Below are 21,867 nucleotides of genomic sequence, written 5' to 3' on the forward strand. Positions count from 1 at the left end.
CTCCTGCAATGTCAGCCACTCATACTATTCCTTCAGATATAGCATCCGCATCGGCATCCACTCCTGCAATGTCAGCCACTCATACTATTCCTTCAGATATAGCATCCACATCGGCATCCACTCCTGCATTGTCAGCCACTCATACTATTCCTTCAGATATAGCATCCGCATTGGCATCCACTCCTGCAATGTCAGCCACTCATACTATTCCTTCAGATATAGCATCCGCATCGGCATCCACTCCTGCAGTGTCAGCCACTCATACTATTCCTTCAGATATAGTATCCGCATTGGCATCCACTCCTGCAATGTCAGCCACTCATACTATTCCTTCAGATATAGTATCCGCATTGGCATCCACTCCTGCAATGTCAGCCACTCATACTATTCCTTCAGATATAGCATCCACATCGGCATCCACTCCTGCAATGTCAGCCACTCATACTATTACTTCAGATATAGCATCCACATCGGCATCCACTCCTGCAATGTCAGCCACTCATACTATTCCTTCAGATGTAGCATCCACATCGGCATCCACTCCTGCAATGTCATCCACTCATACTATTCCTTCAGATATAGCATCCACATCGGCATCCACTCCTGCAATGTCAGCCACTCATACTATTCCTTCAGATATAGCATCCACATCGGCATCCACTCCTGCAGTGTCAGCCACTCATACTATTCCTTCAGATATAGCATCCGCATCGGCATCCACTCCTGCATTGTCAGCCACTCATACTATTCCTTCAGATATAGCATCCGCATCGGCATCCACTCCTGCAATGTCAGCCACTCATACTATTCCTTCAGATATAGCATCCACATCGGCATCCACTCCTGCAATGTCAGCCACTCATACTATTCCTTCAGATATAGCATCCGCATTGGCATCCACTCCTGCAATGTCAGCCACTCATACTATTCCTTCAGATATAGCATCCACATCGGCATCCACTCCTGCAATGTCAGCCACTCATACTATTCCTTCAGATATAGCATCCGCATCGGCATCCACTCCTGCAATGTCAGCCACTCATACTATTCCTTCAGATATAGCATCCACATTGGCATCCACTCCTGCAATGTCAGCCACTCATACTATTCCTTCAGATATAGCATCCGCATTGGCATCCACTCCTGCAATGTCAGCCACTCATACTATTCCTTCAGATATAGCATCCGCATTGGCATCGACTCCTGCAATGTCAGCCACTCATACTATTCCTTCAGATATAGCATCCGCATCGGCATCCACTCCTGCAATGTCAGCCACTCATACTATTCCTTCAGATATAGCATCCACATTGGCATCCACTCCTGCAATGTCAGCCACTCATACTATTCCTTCAGATATAGCATCTGCATCGGCATCCACTCCTGCAATGTCAGCCACTCATACTATTCCTTCAGATATAGCATCCGCATTGGCATCGACTCCTGCAATGTCAGCCACTCATACTATTCCTTCAGATATAGCATCCGCATTGGCATCCACTCCTGCAATGTCAGCCACTCATACTATTCCTTCAGATATAGCATCCACATTGGCATCCACTCCTGCAATGTCAGCCACTCATACTATTCCTTCAGATATAGCATCTGCATCGGCATCCACTCCTGCAATGTCAGCCACTCATACTATTCCTTCAGATATAGCATCCGCATCAGCATCCACTCCTGCAATGTCAGCCACTCATACTATTACTTCAGATATAGCATCCACATCGGCATCCACTCCTGCAATGTCAGCCACTCACACTATTCCTTCAGATATAGCATCCGCATCGGCATCCACTCCTGCAATGTCAGCCACTCATACTATTCCTTCAGATATAGCATCCACATTGGCATCCACTCCTGCAATGTCAGCCACTCACACTATTCCTTCAGATATAGCATCCGCATCGGCATCCACTCCTGCAATGTCAGCCACTCATACTATTCCTTCAGATATAGCATCTGCATCGGCATCCACTCCTGCAATGTCAGCCACTCATACTATTCCTTCAGATATAGCATCCGCATCGGCATCCACTCCTGCAATGTCAGCCACTTATACTATTCCTTCAGATATAGCAACCACATCGGCATCCACTCCTGCAATGTCAGCCACTCACACTATTCCTTCAGATATAGCATCTACATCGGCATCCACTCCTGCATTGTCAGCCACTCATACTATTCCTTCAGATATAGCATCCGCATCGGCATCCACTCCTGCATTGTCAGCCACTCATACTATTCCTTCAGATATAGCATCCACATCGGCATCCACTCCTGCAATGTCAGCCACTCACACTATTCCTTCAGATATAGCATCTACATCGGCATCCACTCCTGCATTGTCAGCCACTCATACTATTCCTTCAGATATAGCATCCACATCGGCATCCACTCCTGCAATGTCAGCCACTCATACTATTCCTTCAGATATAGCATCCACATCGGCATCCACTCCTGCAATGTCAGCCACTCATACTATTCCTTCAGATATAGCATCCACCTCGGCATCCACTCCTGCATTGTCAGCCACTAATACTATTCCTTCAGATATAGCATCCACATCGGCATCCACTCCTGCAATGTCAGCCACTCATACTATTCCTTCAGATATAGCATCCGCATCGGCATCCACTCCTGCAATGTCAGCCACTCATACTATTCCTTCAGATATAGCATCCACATCGGCATCCACTCCTGCAATGTCAGCCACTCATACTATTCCTTCAGATATAGCATCCACATCGGCATCCACTCCTGCATTGTCAGCCACTAATACTATTCCTTCAGATATAGCATCCACATCGGCATCCACTCCTGCAATGTCAGCCACTCATACTATTCCTTCAGATATAGCATCCACATCGGCATCCACTCCTGCAATGTCAGCCACTCATACTATTCCTTCAGATATAGCATCTGCATCGGCATCCACTCCTGCAATGTCAGCCACTCATACTATTCCTTCAGATATAGCATCCGCATCGGCATCCACTCCTGCAATGTCTGCCACTCATACTATTCCTTCAGATATAGCATCCGCATTGGCATCCACTCCTGCAATGTCAGCCACTCATACTATTCCTTCAGATATAGCATCCGCATCAGCATCCACTCCTGCAATGTCAGCCACTCATTCTATTCCTTCAGATATAGCATCCGCATCGGCATCCACTCCTGCAATGTCATCCACTCATACTATTCCTTCAGATATAGCATCCACATCGGCATCCACTCCTGCAATGTCAGCCACTCATACTATTCCTTCAGATATAGCATCCACATCGGCATCCACTCCTGCAGTGTCAGCCACTCATACTATTCCTTCAGATATAGCATCCGCATCGGCATCCACTCCTGCAATGTCAGCCACTCATACTATTCCTTCAGATATAGCATCCACATCGGCATCCACTCCTGCAATGTCAGCCACTCATACTATTCCTTCAGATATAGCATCCACATCGGCATCCACTCCTGCAGTGTCAGCCACTCATACTATTCCTTCAGATATAGCATCCGCATCGGCATCCACTCCTGCAATGTCATCCACTCATACTATTCCTTCAGATATAGCATCCACATCGGCATCCACTCCTGCAATGTCAGCCACTCATACTATTCCTTCAGATATAGCATCCGCATCGGCATCCACTCCTGCATTGTCAGCCACTCATACTATTCCTTCAGATATAGCATCCGCATCGGCATCCACTCCTGCAATGTCAGCCACTCATACTATTCCTTCAGATATAGCATCCGCATTGGCATCCACTCCTGCAATGTCAGCCACTCATACTATTCCTTCAGATATAGCATCCGCATCGGCATCCACTCCTGCAGTGTCAGCCACTCATACTATTCCTTCAGATATAGTATCCGCATTGGCATCCACTCCTGCAATGTCAGCCACTCATACTATTCCTTCAGATATAGCATCCACATCGGCATCCACTCCTGCAATGTCAGCCACTCATACTATTACTTCAGATATAGCATCCACATCGGCATCCACTCCTGCAATGTCAGCCACTCATACTATTCCTTCAGATGTAGCATCCACATCGGCATCCACTCCTGCAATGTCATCCACTCATACTATTCCTTCAGATATAGCATCCACATCGGCATCCACTCCTGCATCGGCATCCACTCCTGCATTGTCAGCCACTCATACTATTCCTTCAGATGTAGCATCCACATCGGCATCCACTCCTGCAATGTCAGCCACTCATACTATTCCTTCAGATATAGCATCCACATCGGCATCCACTCCTGCAATGTCAGCCACTCATACTATTCCTTCAGATATAGCATCCACATCGGCATCCACTCCTGCAGTGTCAGCCACTCATACTATTCCTTCAGATATAGCATCCGCATCGGCATCCACTCCTGCAATGTCATCCACTCATACTATTCCTTCAGATATAGCATCCACATCGGCATCCACTCCTGCAATGTCAGCCACTCATACTATTCCTTCAGATATAGCATCCGCATCGGCATCCACTCCTGCAGTGTCAGCCACTCATACTATTCCTTCAGATATAGCATCCGCATCGGCATCCACTCCTGCATTGTCAGCCACTCATACTATTCCTTCAGATATAGCATCCGCATCGGCATCCACTCCTGCAATGTCAGCCACTCATACTATTCCTTCAGATATAGCATCCGCATTGGCATCCACTCCTGCAATGTCAGCCACTCATACTATTCCTTCAGATATAGCATCCGCATCGGCATCCACTCCTGCAGTGTCAGCCACTCATACTATTCCTTCAGATATAGTATCCGCATTGGCATCCACTCCTGCAATGTCAGCCACTCATACTATTCCTTCAGATATAGCATCCACATCGGCATCCACTCCTGCAATGTCAGCCACTCATACTATTACTTCAGATATAGCATCCACATCGGCATCCACTCCTGCAATGTCAGCCACTCATACTATTCCTTCAGATGTAGCATCCACATCGGCATCCACTCCTGCAATGTCATCCACTCATACTATTCCTTCAGATATAGCATCCACATCGGCATCCACTCCTGCAATGTCAGCCACTCATACTATTCCTTCAGATATAGCATCCACATCGGCATCCACTCCTGCAGTGTCAGCCACTCATACTATTCCTTCAGATATAGCATCCGCATCGGCATCCACTCCTGCATTGTCAGCCACTCATACTATTCCTTCAGATATAGCATCCGCATCGGCATCCACTCCTGCAATGTCAGCCACTCATACTATTCCTTCAGATATAGCATCCACATCGGCATCCACTCCTGCATTGTCAGCCACTCATACTATTCCTTCAGATATAGTATCCGCATTGGCATCCACTCCTGCAATGTCAGCCACTCATACTATTCCTTCAGATATAGTATCCGCATTGGCATCCACTCCTGCAATGTCAGCCACTCATACTATTCCTTCAGATATAGCATCCACATCGGCATCCACTCCTGCAATGTCAGCCACTCATACTATTACTTCAGATGTAGCATCCACATCGGCATCCACTCCTGCAATGTCATCCACTCATACTATTCCTTCAGATATAGCATCCACATCGGCATCCACTCCTGCAATGTCAGCCACTCATACTATTACTTCAGATATAGCATCCACATCGGCATCCACTCCTGCAATGTCAGCCACTCATACTATTCCTTCAGATGTAGCATCCACATCGGCATCCACTCCTGCAATGTCAGCCACTCATACTATTCCTTCAGATATAGCATCCACATCGGCATCCACTCCTGCATTGTCAGCCACTCATACTATTCCTTCAGATATAGCATCCACATCGGCATCCACTCCTGCAATGTCAGTCATTAATGCTGCTCCTTCACGTACAGCATCAATATCGGCATCCAATTCTACTACCAATCATCCAGTTGCAGCAGAAACTTAGATTAGTGGATTCCTAGTGGGCTCTCATCATGGAAGAATCATGATAGCAACCATTCAATCTCGCGCAGGGTATATAAAACAGCTAGAGTAGACTATGAAGGCAAGGTATTTAACAATGTGTTCATGCGTGAACTGTGGAATAGCGAGTGTTTAAAACATGAATGGCTGCTCTGTTAACCATACCAAGGTAGTTTATACTGCTTGGTATGTCGTCTATTGTCCAAGAAAGAATCTCCCTTTGCTACATCAGGGTTCAATGACTGGAATCACAGCAATGTTATTGTAGAACATGAAAATGGACACGAACATCGAAAATGCATGACAGCATATTTGATAAGGCATAAAGAAACTGGAAGTGTATAGTCTTTATTATTTGAGCGACATCGCTCAGAACAGGAATATTTGACATGTGTGGTTTCTGTAATTCGCTGTCTTGCGTCCAGAGGTTCGCCATTTTGTGGAGACAATCAGATTATTGGATCAGCAAAAAATGGCAACCATTTAGGTATACTAGAGCTGCAGAGTAAATTTGATCCTTTCTTGGAAGAACAGCTCAAAAAGTATGGAAATCCTGGAAAAAAGAATTAGTCATATTTACCTGCAAATATTTGGGAGGGAATTTATTGATTTAATGGGACAACAGGCTCTTTGTACTATTCTTAAGGAAGTAAAAGAGTCAAAATGCTATTCAATAAGTGTAGATTCTACTCCTGACATCTCACACACAGATCAACTGACATTTACTGTCTACTACATTAAAATCTGTGAGCCTGTGGAACTTTTCTTGATGTTCATCACCAGCTTTTCTCACGGAGCAAAGGATCTGACAGACACTGTTGTTGATTTTCTTAAAGCGCACCTGTCAGCAGGATTGTGCTCAGTAAACTACATACACTATCAGGTGGGCAACATTACACTGATTCATATGATACCTTGGTTGATGCAATCCGTCCTGTGGTTCTTATGTAATCTTTACTTTCAGTTTGGAGATAATGATATGCTCGTGCTTCGGGGCGGCCTGTGGAGGGCGCTCTATCTGGTGCTCTACTTGCATATCCATCTGTATGCTCTTATGACAGCTCATTGTGCCTTCACTGACCAACCTCCTATTTTAAATAATGCATCTAGTAGTGTGGGGCTAGGTAAAATAGGAGGTAGGTCAGTGAACGATCAGTGAGCTGTCATAAGAGCATACAGATGAATATGTAAGCAGAGCACCAGATAGAGCGCCCCTTACAGGCCATCTCAGAGCACGAGCATATCATTATCTCCAAACTGAAAGTAAAGATTACATAAGAACCACAGGATGGATTTAGTCAACCAAGGTATCATATTAATCAGTGTAATGTCGCTCACCTGACAGTGTATGTAGTTTACTGAGAACAATGCTGCTGACAGGTGCGATTTAATGAGAACAAAATTACACTATCAAACTGCTGTGGTCAGTCATTCGATAATGCCTCAAATATGTCAGGACAGTATACTTAATTGCAAGCATGGATTCATCAACTTAATGAGTTTCCATCTATGTCCCCTGTGCTTAACACAGTCTGAAGTTGGTGGGAGTGAAAACAACATAGTGTTGTCTACAGACTGGAAAATTCTTTGACTTTGTTCAGCATCTGTATTCATTTTTTACTGGTTCTACTCATTGCTGGAATGTATTGAAATCTTCTTTAGGAAAAGATTTGTGGTCAATATTCTGTCTGACACACGATGGTCAACACTTTTTGATGCTGTTCATACTCTGCATGGGGGTTTAGAAAAAATAAATCATGCACTGGATTCTCTAGCACTTAACAATGAACAGCAAAGGTGAGAGGAGGAAGGATTGAGCAAAAGAAATGGAAAACCTGGAAACTATTTTTCTCACAATTTTTTGAAATGACATCCTAGAAAGAATGAACAAAACAAGCAAGGCCCTGCAATCAAAGAATGTGAACATCTTTATTGTCACGAATCTCCTTGAGTCTATGAAAACCTATTATCATGAAACTAGAGACAAATTTAGTAAATATGAATTCAAAGACAGGAGTATGTGTCCAGATACAAATTACAGTGATGGGGAAAAAACTGGAGTGAAAACTAAGTGTGCATCTTAGTAGATATGATAATGATGGATCAGCAGAAGAAGAGGTACCTCTCAGTAAAACTGAAAAGTTCAAGGTGGAAACTTTCCTCCCCATTCTGGACACTCTAATCTTTGAACTGACAGAATGTGCAGAGGCTTATTCACAGCTTAGAAATCTGTTTTCTTTCTTCAGTAAATTGAAAACCATTGCTTCTGTTGCACTAAAGAAAAAGTGTGGACATCTGTCTAATATGTATCACAAAGATATGAATTATGATGACCTTTTAAATGAATGTGAGCATCTCAAGCACTTCATGGCACTAACTGAAAATTGCAGAAAAATAATTTCGGACAATTTGAAAATCTCTGTATTCCCGAATGTTGAAATTGCACTCAGATTGTTCATGTGCATGATGGTGACCAACTGTACTGGAGAACGTTCTTTTTCAAAACTGAAACATATGAAGAATCTGCTTTGTAGCACAATGGGGCAGCATCGTTTGAACGGGCTTTCACTTATGTGCATGGAAAATAACATGCTGAAGACCATTGACTTCAAGCTAGTATTAAGGAAATTCTCTGAAAAGAAATGCTGCAAATGTTCGTTACAATAAGAAGTTCATACTTTCATACTGTGCCATCTAATCTATGTGGATTACTGAGCATCATTGTGTTTTTCAAGCCTTGTGTATTGTTCAAATGTTTATCATGTTGATTACTTGCTGCTGTACAGCATGTTTTTAATGTTTTAACACCACTTTTGTTGAATTGGCAATAAAATGAAAATATGTTTAATATTATAGACTATTTACTTTTTATTCCTGTGAGTGGTTGTCGTAGGAGCCACAATACACTTGTTTGCGCAGGTGCCCATAATGCTGTTAAGACGGCCCTGCCTATTGGATGTAGCAATCATAAAAGTTAATATCGACCCTTTAACGAGCCTTGTCACATGACTTAGGATAAAAAGCCAGACCAGACACTCCATTTGCAGACATCTGTTTCAGTGTATTTGCCCCTCACAGGTGCAAAACAGGAGATCTGATTTGGCTGGGGGAGAGGACTCTGACAGGAGGTCTAAGGGGGAACATTTCTCCTTTTGGAGAGAGCCAAGTCAGGAGATTTATAGGCCATGTAATTTATTCATGTTTATCAATTTATTTCTGCCTAGGGGCTGTATCCAGAATCAAATGGCATTATTGACAATAACATGTATGATGTCGAAATGAACAAGAATTTTTCTCTTTCTGGAAATGAAAAGTTTAATGAAACCTGGTGGCAAGGTCAGCCGGTAAGTATATATAAGGTCATAATCACCATTGTGATGAAATCACAGCAACTATCATTGTAGTAAAGCCATCTTTCTAACTTATTAATATAAATAATAACAATATCATCTCCCTCATGCAGCGTGCACCATATTTATTAGGAGGACACAGTTCCTGTTCATGAATCTGGAGTAGGTTAAAATTGCTAATTTGTAAGTACAGTGATCTCCTGCCATTCTTCCTGAAATTTCAGAAAGTTTTCAAGAATTTTTAAAGTCACATTCTTGGAGTCTGCTTGTTTTCCATGTCAACAGATTTTGTGTCAAATTTATCAAAAATGTCACACGTTGTATGCTGAATTTGGCTCCAAATTAAAGCAATACTAGAACTTGTTAGTAGAGTGAAAAATAGCAGGCCTTCATAAAAAAAGAGAAAATATATTTATTATGTCCAAAGAGAAAGATTGCCAGTATCAAAAGATGTAAGAAAAACTATATATTTTAATTTCAGCATACGTAAAACATCTCATTATTGTACGCAAATGGTACATGCCATGATGGAAAAAATATATCAATGAAAACCAGAATATATATATAATGTATATACCAAAAATATCCATAGAAAACGAATCACAGCAATAATAAAGCTTTCTTGCATCAATTGCACATATATACAAAAACAATTCCATTCACAATATGGAGAAAAGTGAAATTAAGAAAACGTCTGGCTTTAAAAACTCTGAGATCATTTCAATATAAAAGTTCACAGTAATATGAAAGAACGAGAAATGAGGCTAATATTAGTTTACGAATAATTTTTAGCGAATAATTTTGTCACCTATGCCAAACTGGTATTCTAGGTGCAAATTAAAAGAAAAATGCCGTAAAAGAGTTTTACATTTTCCACCTGCAAAAAAACCCACCCATCAAATAAAATGGTGCAAATGACTCTAAAAATAGTGGTGTAAAAGGAATAATAACTGGAAAGTACACCCACATATATGGATATATATTTATTAAATATATATGTTATAAAAATAAAGAGAAGTTTTTTTTCTGTGACATGAGAGAACTAGTTTTTCAATTTGTTATTTATTATATAGGTATGGTTAACAGCCATGTACCAAGGGTTAAAGGCTGGCACATTTTTTTGGCCTGGATCAGATGTTACAATTAATGGCAGTTACCCTAACCTCTATAAACTGTATGATGGGTGAGTATGCTACACATAGATTTTGGGGAACACCAATATTGTATATAATTATTTCTAGAGGGGCATCCAATTTTAGGTTGTTTTGGAAAGTTATTTAGACAAAAGGTTACATCATTGGATGTCTGAATGCTAGGATGCTGTCACGGGTGTATCAAGTGTGACAGACAGTCGCTCTGCATCCAGCTGTAGAAGGTCACTGCTCTTGGCATTGCAGACGCCTTCTTGATCCTCTCATCTCTGTAGTGTAGTGATATCCTTCTCCCTTTAGGACCCAGCAGCGACAGCAGACCTCCACCTTCTGCTGCTACTTTGACACACCTTTGCTTGGTAGTTAAAAACTCTCAGTTTCTCCATTGATAGTTCTATGTTCTTCTGTCCAGGCTTGGAGTACTAGCAGTCAGCTAGTTTCTTCTTTGGTTCCCTTGGAGGACAGTTGGAATTATCAGGTGTTTACCTTGTTGTCTTTAGTTATTGTGGGGCCTGATTATTGCTCACCCCGTCCCCTTCCTACCTAGGACCTAGCTCTAGGGACATTCAGGGATTAGGTTCCTGCTCGACTATAGGTACAGAACCTATTTAGGAACGATAGGGTAGTCAGGGTGATATTAGATATGCCATGGGGTCTCCATTACCCCTTTCCCTAGTTGTTGGGCTCCCTTCCCCCTCTTCCCGTCGTTGTAAACTTGTTCCTTCCCTCACATTGCGTGACAGATGCCCATCATTGTCATGTAAGAGGGGTAATCTCTTAGACAGTTTTCTATTCTAAATCTTAGCTTCCATAACCTGTAATTACAGCACATGGAAGCTTGTTATTGATTGGAGTTAGGCCAGATTCACACTACATATAATGTTTTCATTAGACCACACTTATGCAGCCGTATGCCTTATTGATGTCCATAAAAAGTACATTGCATAGTGTATACATTTCTTTATAGTCATCTGTGTTTATCAGTGCAATATACTGACCAAATACATGTCAAAATAACTTTTTTTGGCATAAATTTGGTAAAAAAATTTTCATCAGGCAAACCCCCTTTAAAATGCAGACACAGCAACAGACTGGTAATTGCTTCAGGTTCCCATCCCAGTATCCCAAACAAGAGAATTTACTAAGGAAAGCCGCAGATGGCCAGGCACTATTCTTGCAGCCGAAGTTTCACAGCATGGTAGGCTTTCTGGTTCAAACAGCTTTGTTTTGATTGCAGGACACCCTTCTCTAAAGTCCATATTTCTTAATAAGTTAAATGGACAGGGGTTGGCTTCATGAGAATTCCCCAGTAAAGTTTATGGGCTCATAATTATATACATCAGGAGATTTTCAGACTTGATGAGAACTTTGCCCTCGCTTGATGTTTGAGCCAAACACAAAGAGTATTTATCAAATGCAAGTATCCTTAACAAACACCCACACACCTAGAACCTTCTGTCGTGTCTGCAACTTTGTTATGCAATAACTGACATGGCATTACTTCAGTAATCTATTTCCAAGAGAAGTGCTGGATGATCCTCGTAGCTGGCATGGAAATGTGAAGTGTAAACTATCTCTGTGCTGCTATTAAACAACGTTTTGGGACAAATTCTTTAGAGAAGCGGACAGCATCTCTAAATATTCCTTGTGTAAGAATGTCACAAATTATAATGACAATTCTAAACAAAAAAACAACATACAACTAACATAAAGCACCCAGAAAACAAAATGTTTCAGCGAATAATGTTTCCATTTTTTCTGTAAGGTCTGTTGTATATGAAAAAAGAATACAAACCATTCTGCAGTGGCTCGACCTTCCAAAAGATAAAAGGTATCTCTGTTTCTGCTCTGGTAGTAATAGCGCATACTATATTTTCAACTATGTAACACAACTTATATATGTATTACAGGCCAGATTTTTATACATTGTACATTGAGGAACCAGATTCTTCAGGACATTCGTTTGGTCCAGTAAGTGGTGGGGTAAGTCAATGTCCAGTTACCAAAACATAAATGTATAGAAGATGAAGGTCCCGTTAATTATATAGTGGCATATGTCATTGGACATAAATTCTGATTGTTATCTAAGTTGTCTATTAAAAACATGTTAGAAATCATTTTACATGAAGCAAATTAAGAGTTGTCTACCTTTGGTGAAATTTTTAGCAAGCACAGCAGGTTGCTAAATCCTAATGGTGAGAAATATATACACACCATTAGAATTTGGCTCTGCTTGTCGGTTCCAGTGGTTTTCTTGTGACCACAAGAATGTGATTCACATACTTGTGGTCAGGTGCCAACTAGAGTCTAAGCTGAGTCTCACAATGTTCTATTGAGAGAAGTGGTGGAGACTCTAGTCGGCACATGACCCAAGACATGTAACCATTGGAACTGACAAGCGGAGCTGAATCTTACAGGTGTGTCTATTATACTTCATTAGGATTTGTCAAGCTGCATTATTTCCTGAAGATTTCACCAAAGGTGGACAACACCTTTAACCTATCAGTGTTTTTGAAGTGTAGGAGGAATACAAAGTATTTAGAAGAAATCTATGCAAACACATACAGAATGTTACGAGGACATTCTCCGTGGTAACATGGCAGCTGAAAAATGGCTACCACAAACACGCCTGGCTCGAGACACTCTGTTTCCAAAACAATCTGGACTTACACAGGGGTCCCTGGGGTAGGGCCATGGAGTCAGCTGCTGTTCGGTAGCGCAAGCTGGCAAGAAGGATAGTCAAGTAGGTCAGGAGGTGCGGGAGGTACAAAATCAGTCAGGAGAAATGTCAATAAACTAGCAGAGGTCAGGGAACAGGTTAAATCAGTATAAAACAACAGATGCACAGAACACAGGTAAAGCCAGGAAGTCAAACAAGGACTGGTAGTGGGAACTGACTCCCAGGAGTTTATATGATGCTCGATATTCGACCAAGCATCGGGTGTCGGGCATGCATATTACTCGATCTGCTCGGGCGGGCGCTATGGTCGAGTCCCCGCCCCACATGTTTCACAGCTGTTAGGGTACGTTCCCATGATCAGTGTTTGTTCAGGCTTTTACGCAGCTGAATTTCCGCATGAATGCTGCAACTCAGCTCACTTGCGTTTTTCCTTGTGTTTTTGTATGCTTTTTTGCCGGGTTTTTGAGGCATGTGTTTTTGTCTCTCTTTGGTATGTTAGAATATATGTGCAAAGATAAAGATAGATAGATAAATGGAAAAAAATCAGTCAGCACTCCAGTTCAAGGAAAAATTGTGGACTTTAATCCAGCACCAAGTGGTGCAACGTTTCGACCTCACAACACTGTTTTTGTCAAGCACTGACCGCCGGCATGCGGCATGCTTCCGGGTTGTCATGTGTCAGCTGGGTGATGCACATCCTGCAGGATGTATAATCACATCCGGCCCTTGCACCACACCGTGAAACGCATGGTTCTGTGCATGCGCGAGCACGGATCCCGCAGTCATCTCGTGCGCACGCGCACCCGCTCAGGTCAGAGGCGGCAATAACTCCAAGCAATTCGCCATGGAAACAGCTCCAATCTTAAACATAGACCGCATTAGTGAAAACAACCTTGTAGGATAGTACTAATGCGTATATAAATGATCATACCCGCCCATATCATACCCAGACCTGTTATCTCTGACTTCTAGTCTGTTTCCGCCACTCTGGGGGCTGTATACCCAGGCCTGTTGCCTGTGACTTCTAGTCTGTTTCTGCCACCCTGGGGGCTGTATACCCAGGCTCGTTCTTGTATCTCGTTGCAGTATCAGTTCCTGTCTGAACTGTCTCCTAGCCTGTTACCTGTTTGTCTCTATGTCCGTACCTTCCCTTTTCTTGCAGTGTCTGAACCTGCACCTAACTCCAACTCGTTGTCTCTGTAATTCTGTTTGTGAGTTTTGTGTCCACTCGCTACTTCATAGTAAGTACCTTGTGTGTATCTGGTTCTGCTTGTCCCTTTTCCCTTCCTCCATATCTACCTCCTGTGTTCTAGCCATCTTCCTGTATTTTCCAGTCTGTTCCATGTGAACAGCGTCCTGTCCTCTCTGCCTGCACCTTCAGCCCTGTTCGGCTCTGCTTGCTCACTGCGCCAGCGGTTTCCCTCTGCTCTGCCTTGCCCACCGCTCTGGAGGTTCCGCTCTGCTCTGTCTTGTCCACCGCACCTGCGGTTTCGCTCTGCTCTGCCTTGTCCACCGCACCTGTGGTTTCACTCTGCTCTGCCTTGTTCACCGCACCTGTGGTTTCGCTCTGCTCTGCCTTGTCCACCGCACCTGCGGTTTTGCTCTGCTCTGCCTTATCCACCGCACCTGCGGTATCGCTCTGCTCTGCCTTGTCCACCGCACCTGCAGTTCCGCTCTGCTCTGCCTTGTCCACCGCACCTGCGGTTTCGCTCAGCTCTGCCTTGTCCACCGCTCCGATGGTTTCGCTCTGCTCTGCCTTGTCCACCGCTCTGACTGTTCCGCTCTGCTCTGCCTTGACCACCGCTCCGGCGGTTCCTCTCTGCTCTGCCTTGTCCACCGCTCCGGCGGTTCCTCTCTGCTCTGCCTTGTCCACCGCTCCGGCGGTTCCGCTCTGCTCTGCCTTGCCCACCGCACCGGCGGTTCCTCTCTGCTCTGCCTTGTCCTCCGCTCCGGCGGTTTCGCTTTACTCTGCTTGTCTACCGCATCTGCGGCTCTGTTTCTCTCTCCCAGTCTGTACTGGACCCTATCTAGCCTGCGCTCCAACCTGCTAGTACCTCCCTGTCTGCACTCCAGCCGTGCTTGCCAGTATCTCCCTGTCTGCACTCCAGCCATGCTTGCCAGTATCTCCCTGTCTGCACTCCAGCCGTGCTTGCCAGTACCCACCTGTCTGCATACCAGCCGTGCTTGCCAGTGCCCACCTGTCTGCATACCAGCCGTGTTTGCCAGTGCCCACCTGTCTGCATACCAGCCGTGCTTGCCAGTACCCACCTGTCTGCATACCAGCCATGCCTGCCAATACCCACCTGCCTGTATGCCAGTCTAACCTGCCTGTTCCTGCATTCCTCGGTGTGGGTCAACAGCTGTTACCGGGGTGTGACCTGGAGTAGCACCTGGTCCCTCTGCTCGGTTCCTCCTTGGTTCACGGAGTCGACTGAGCCGCCGTGCGACCATGGTCAGATAGGGTTGATACTTAGTTACGCCCCTCCAAGCACTCCTCGGTTCATGGTACAGTGGGATCACTAATCACGCTCACGCCAGTCAGTCCGGGCGCGAGCGTAACAGTTTGCTCAGGCCATGGTTCCCGTTGAGCCCCACGGCCTTTTGCTGTCAGAGACATTTTGAATCCTTGTCTGGCGAATACGTGCATCAAGAAAAATTTTTTTCTCAAGCTATGGCCCAGGCGATTTACGCACCAGCCCAAATGGATCAATTAGCACTGGTTCCTGCGGATCCACCACGGTACTATGGGGATCCAAAATGAAGCCGTGTATTTGTGGAGCAATGCATGCTGCATTTCAAGTTCTATGCTCACTATTTTCCTACTGATCGGGTTAAAGTAGCATTCATGATGTCCTACCTAGCGGGTGATGCCTTGAAATGGATCACCCCCCTATGGGAAGCATGGGATTCTATCATCGTTGACCTGCAGGCCTTCCTGGTGGCCTTTCTAATGGTCTTCGACGACCCTAATCCTGAAGCCTCTGCTAAAGCTTCCCTTCCCAATATCCCAGAGCAGCCCCGATGGGTAATGTGTGTAGGTAGCCTACCAGTTCTCCAGCCCGAAGAGACTGCTGCCCACCCAGAATCCACACAGGATGACTATGCTCCACAGAATACTTCTCTTCCCAACCTCAAGAGGCAGCCCAGACGTGCTAGGCGTAGAGGTAAACCGTCATGCCAGGTTCTGTCCTCCCAAAGACCTCCTGTTCCCCAGCCTGTAGAGGCCGCTTTCCGCACAGAATCCATGAAGGATGACTATGTTCGTCAGGCAAAGCAGAGGCCAGAACTCAGTCACAAAATCGGATTGCGGTCCCGCTGCGGTGGTTTGGGACCCCCTGACGGTCTTTGTCCAGCAAAGGTTGAAGAATCCCAAGACATTAGGCCTGTAGGAGAGGCTGCCCTTGGCATTAGTGTTTCCTCTCCACAGATGACCATGACTGTCTCCGTGGCAAGTGAAGGCCTCTGATTAACCGGAAGTTTTGGGCTTAAAGCCTTGAAGAGTCGGTGTCTGATTCCCGTCCGACAACTCCAGAAGCCTATTTGGGCATTGTCAGCAGAAGGACGAGCCTTACTCAGAAACAGTCAAAATATGTCTGTACAAATTAAGCTCCAGATTGGAGCATTACACATGAAGAAGTTCACATTCCAGGTGCTGACTGGCTTACCCACAGGTCATCCAGAGCCGAGAGATCTAGTGCCCGCTCAGGTCTGGAGATCCTGCATGGTGTATCCTGGGGGACTGCTAAGGTACAAGGGGTGTCCAGTCCCCATATCTTCAGGACAGTCAGCAGTTTCTTCTTCTTCACCAGAACTGCTAGTCATTGATTCGCTGTGCGCTGAAGTCTCCGAAGGAAGAGAAGCGGAGGCGATCTCCCCACACAGTCTCGACGATTGTACCAATGATCTGGCTTCAGGTACCGTCCCGCCTTACAGACATGTCATCTATGAAACCAGACTGAAGATGGTCCTAAAGCAAGGACCCTCCGTCTCTAATAAATCTGGTCTTATGTCCATCAAGGCGGTGTTTACCCCCGAGTCTCTGCACCCCTCCAACCAGGCGGAGGACCTCCAGTGTTTTCCTGAATCCTCCGGGGTGCTACCTAATAACAAATGGAGAGAGACTTTCCTACACCCTGTACCTGGTACTTCGCCCACTTCATCCAGTAAGCTTGGCAAAGTGTACTTCAAAGCAGTGATTACCCCCGAGTCTCTGCACCCCTCCAACCAGGCGGAGGACCTCCAGTTGTCTCCTGAATCCTCCGGGGTGCTACTTGATAAGAAATGGAGAGAGACTTTTCTACACCCTGTACCTGGTATGCCGCCCACTTCATCCAGTAAGCTTGGCAAAATGTATGTCAAGGTGGTGGTTACCCTCGAGTCTCTGCACCCCTCCAACCAGGCGGAGAACCTCCAGTTGTCTCCTAAATTCCCCGGGGTGCTACCTGATAAATAGAGAGAGACTTTCCCTACACCCGGTACCTGGTACGCTGCCCACTTCATCCAGTAAGCTTGGCAAAGTGTACGTCAAGGTGGTGGTTACCCCCGAATCTCTGCACCCCTCCAACCAAGCGGAGGACCTCAAATTGTCTACTGAATCCACCAGGGTGCTACCTGATAACAAATGGAGAGAGACTTTCCTGTGTGCTGTTCCTGGTACTTCACCCACTTCATCTGTTGCTGAGGATGGCTTGATAGGAGGAAGCATCCTAGTCACCAAGATGATGAGACCAGTTTCGTTTCCTCTAGTGGACAGAAGAGGTAATCCTCTTGAAGAGAAGGATTGGGCTCCAAATTCTCTGCAGAAGACCCTTGCAGGCTTTAAGAAGAGGGGGCGTAAAGGGGGAGGTACTGTAACATCCCTGGTGGTGTGCTTGCATAGTGCACCACCTCCCACTATGCAAGACCGCAATCTTACCCATCAGTCCAGCCTACAAACCTTGCTCCAGTTCATGCTGTGTGCATGTCTCTTGTCTGATTGCTTAGGGTGGCAGCCCGGTTACTTCCTGATTCTTATAGCTGCTGTGGGCGCGCTCCTAATGCGTACCCAGCCTATTGCTGTGAGTCACTGGATATTTAAACCCCCGCCACCCAGAAGGAGGTGCCTGAGCAACAACTTCCCTCAGTTTGTCTTTGCAACTGAATTGCTAGGTCCTGTCCTGTATCTTGTCTGTTTCCGCCACTCTGGGGGCTGCATACCCAGACCTGTTATCTCTGACTTCTAGTCTATTTCTGCCACTCTGGGGGCTGCATGCCCAGACCTGTTACCTGTGACTTCTAGTCTGTTTCTTCCACCCTGGGGGCTGCATACCCAGGCCTGTTATCTCTGACTTCTAGTCTGTTTCCGTCACTCTGGGGGCTGCATACCCAGACCTGTTATCTCTGACTTCTAGTCTGTTTCCGCCACTCTGGGGGCTGTATACCCAGGCCTGTTGCCTGTGACTTCTAGTCTGTTTCTACCACCCTGGTGGCTGTATACCCAGGCTCGTTCTTGTATCTCGTTGCAGTATCAGTTCCTGTCTGAACTGTCTCCTAGCCTGTTACCTGTTTGTCTCTATGTCCGTACCTTCCCTTTTCTTGCAGTGTCTGAACCTGCACCTAACTCCAACTCGTCTCTGTACTTCTGTTTGTGAGTTTTGTGTCCACTCGATACTTCATAGTAAGTACCTTGTGTGTATCTGGTTCTGCTTGTCCCTTTTCCCTTCCTCCGTATCTACCTCCTGTGTTCTAGCCATCTTCCTGTATTTTCCAGTCTGTTCCATGTGAACAGAGTCCTGTCCTCTCTGCCTGCACCTTCAGCCCTGTTCGGCTCTGCTTGCTCACCGCGCCATCGGTTTCCCTCTGCTCTGCCTTGCCCACCGCTCCGGTGGTTCCGCTCTGCTCTGCCTTGTCCACCGTACCTGTGGTTTCGCTCTGCTCTGCCTTGTCCACCGCACCTGCGGTTTCGCTCTGCTCTGCCTTGTCCACCGCACCTGTGGTTTCTCTCTGCTCTGCCTTGTCCACCGCACCTGCGGTTTCACTCTGCTCTGCCTTATCCACCGCACCTGCGGTTTCGCTCTGCTCTGCCTTGTCCACCGCACCTGCGGTTTTGCTCTGCTCTGCCTTGTCTACCGCACCTGCGGGTTCGCTCTGCTCTGCCTTGTCCACCGCTCCGACGGTTTTGCTCTGCTCTGCCTTGTCCACCGCTCTGGCGGTTCCGCTCTGCTCTGCCTTGACCACCGCTCTGGCGGTTCCTCTCTGCTCTGCCTTGACCACCGCTCCGGCGGTTCCTCTTTGCTCTGCCTTGTCCACCGCTCCTGTGGTTCCGCTCTGCCCTGCCTTGCCCACTGCACCGGCGGTTCCTCTGTGTTCTGCCTTGTCCTCCGCTCCGGCGGTTTCGCTTTACTCTGCTTGTCTACCACATTTGCGACTCTGTTCCTGTCTCCCAGTCTGTACTGGACCCTATCCAGCCTGCGCTCCAACCTGCTAGTACCTCCCTGTCTGCACTCGAGCCATGCTTGCCAGTATCTCCCTGTCTGCACTCCAGCCGTGCTTGCTAGTATCTCCCTGTCTGCACTCCAGCCGTGCTTGCCAGTACCCACCTGTCTGCATACAAGCCGTGCTTGCCAGTGCCCACCTGTCTGCATACCAGCCGTGTTTGCCATGCCCACCTGTCTGCATACCAGCCGTGCTTGCCAGTACCCACCTGTCTGCATACCAGCTGTGCCTGCCAATACCCACCTGCCTTTATGCCAGTCTAACCTGCCTGTTCCTGCATTCCCCGGTGTGGGTCAACAGCTGTTACCGGGGTCTGACCTGGAGTAGCACCTGGTCCCTCTGCTCAGTTCCTCCTTGGTTCACGGAGTCGACTGAGCCGCTGTGCGACCTTGGTCGGATCGGGTTGATACTTAGTTACGCCCCTCCAGGCACTCCTCGGTTCATGGTACAGTGGGATCACTAATCACGCTCACGCCAGTCAGTCTGGGCGCGAGCGTAACACTGTTGATCAAAAATTGGGGTGGGACACCACGTCTTTTTCCTTTTTATTTATATATTTATTCATTAACGAGTACAGTAAACTACACACATAAGACACTATTTAGATATCTCTATCTAGTCATCTATCTATATCTTTCCACATCTAACACCTAAATATCTGTAATTTCTATTCTGTTTTCTATTCCGGTACATTTCACATGGACGACACACAGATGCCACACATTATGTCATCCCTGTGCATGTTTGTGTGAAATATTGACGTCCGTGCTGCCGGAAAAAAACGGACATGTCTATGTGTGGGTTACATGGACACACAGTTCTGTGTGAACACACGGACATGTGCGCAGACCCATATATTACAATGGGTGTGTGTGTGTGTGTCTCCAGTGCGTGTGAAAACTGCATTGCATTTTATTGCATGAAATAAGTATTTGATCACATACCAACCAGCAAGAATTCTGGCTCTCACAGACCTGTTGGCTCAATTATTAAAAAATGGAAGAAACGCAAGATAACTGTCAATCTTCCTCAGTCTGGGGCTCCATGCGAAATCTCGCCTCGTGGGGTAAGGATGATTCTGAGAAAGTTCAGGAATCAGCCCAGAACTACATGGGAGGACTTTGTGAATGACCTGAAGAGAGCTGGGACCATAGTCTCAAACAATACCGTTAGAAAGACACTACGCCGTAATGGATTAAAATCGTGCAGGGCACGCAAGCTCCCCTTGCTCATGCCAGCACATATCCAGGCCCGTTTGAAGTTCACCAATGACCAGAGAATCGGGCACTGTGCTTAGGGCCACACACGCGTTGTCTAAAAGTGAACCAGTCTGCACCTGCTGTGCAAGTCAGTATATCTGCCGGACCTGCCTGCACCTGCCGTGCCAATCTGCATATGAGCCGGACCAGTCGACACTTGCATCACCAGTCTGTATCATCAGCCGGATCCGCCTGCACCAGCCTTGCCAGTCTGTATTATCATTCGAACCCATTTGCATCTGCAGTTCCTGTGTTCTCCTACCGGGCTGTTCCAGCTACCTGTCCATTGGGGGTCAGCTGCCGTGCATCCGAGGTCAGTCTTGTTGTAGCACCTCGACTCACTTCCCCGCTTTCCCGGGCTCTCCTCGAATAACGGCACCGTCAGTTGCCATGCATCTGGGGTCAGTCTTGGTGTGGCGCTTAGTCACGCCCCTCCAAGCACTCCTCAGGTCTTGGCACAGTGGTTCCACCATCCAGTCCGTTACACATGGTGGGGGAAACATCATACTTTGAGGGTGCTTTTCTGCAAAGGGGACAGGACGACTGCACCGTAGTGAGGGGTGGAAGGATGGGGACATGTCTTGTGAGATATTAGCCAACAAACTCCTTCCCTCAGTAAGAGCATTGAAGATGGGTCATGGCTGGGTCTTCCAGCATGACAATGTCCCTAAAGTTAAAAGAAAAAAAGGGGTTTGGTACCGTGTTAGCCATTTGAAAAAGATTGCTCTCAGTGGGAAAAATACGATAATCTTGTAGTTATGATACCTTTTAATGGCTAACAAAAATAAGATAAATGATGTTACAAGGCCAGCTTTCGGGACATCTTAGGTCTCTTTCTCAGGCATGCTATAACAAAATATGTGAAGAAACATAAATGTATGCACAAAAAAAAAGTAGAGGCATGGCATAATAAAATGACATTTAAATAAACAAACAAACTGAGTTTAGAGAGTGAATCCTTAATTGGATTAGATTAGTGGATTAATTGGATTAGATTAGA

The 21,867-nt window shown here is 45.9% G+C and overlaps 1 protein-coding gene across 2 annotated transcripts in view; it reads left to right on the plus strand.

The window, feature by feature from the left end:
- ENPP3 (ectonucleotide pyrophosphatase/phosphodiesterase 3) overlaps window positions 1-21,867 on the plus strand; it is a 190,827-nt gene that overhangs the window by 86,487 nt on the left and 82,473 nt on the right. For both annotated transcript variants that reach the window (XM_073671257.1, XM_073671258.1), the window contains exons 8-11: window positions 9,178-9,297; window positions 10,377-10,486; window positions 12,220-12,285; window positions 12,365-12,437. In XM_073671257.1, coding sequence (XP_073527358.1) covers window positions 9,178-9,297; window positions 10,377-10,486; window positions 12,220-12,285; window positions 12,365-12,437 — 369 coding nt within the window. The remainder of the gene's footprint in view (window positions 1-9,177; window positions 9,298-10,376; window positions 10,487-12,219; window positions 12,286-12,364; window positions 12,438-21,867) is intronic.

This window comes from Phyllobates terribilis, unplaced genomic scaffold, assembly GCF_046119375.1.
Source record: "Phyllobates terribilis strain yellow unplaced genomic scaffold, ASM4611937v1 Scaffold_3__8_contigs__length_932513732, whole genome shotgun sequence".
In the NCBI taxonomy this organism is placed as follows: Eukaryota; Metazoa; Chordata; class Amphibia; order Anura; family Dendrobatidae; genus Phyllobates; species Phyllobates terribilis.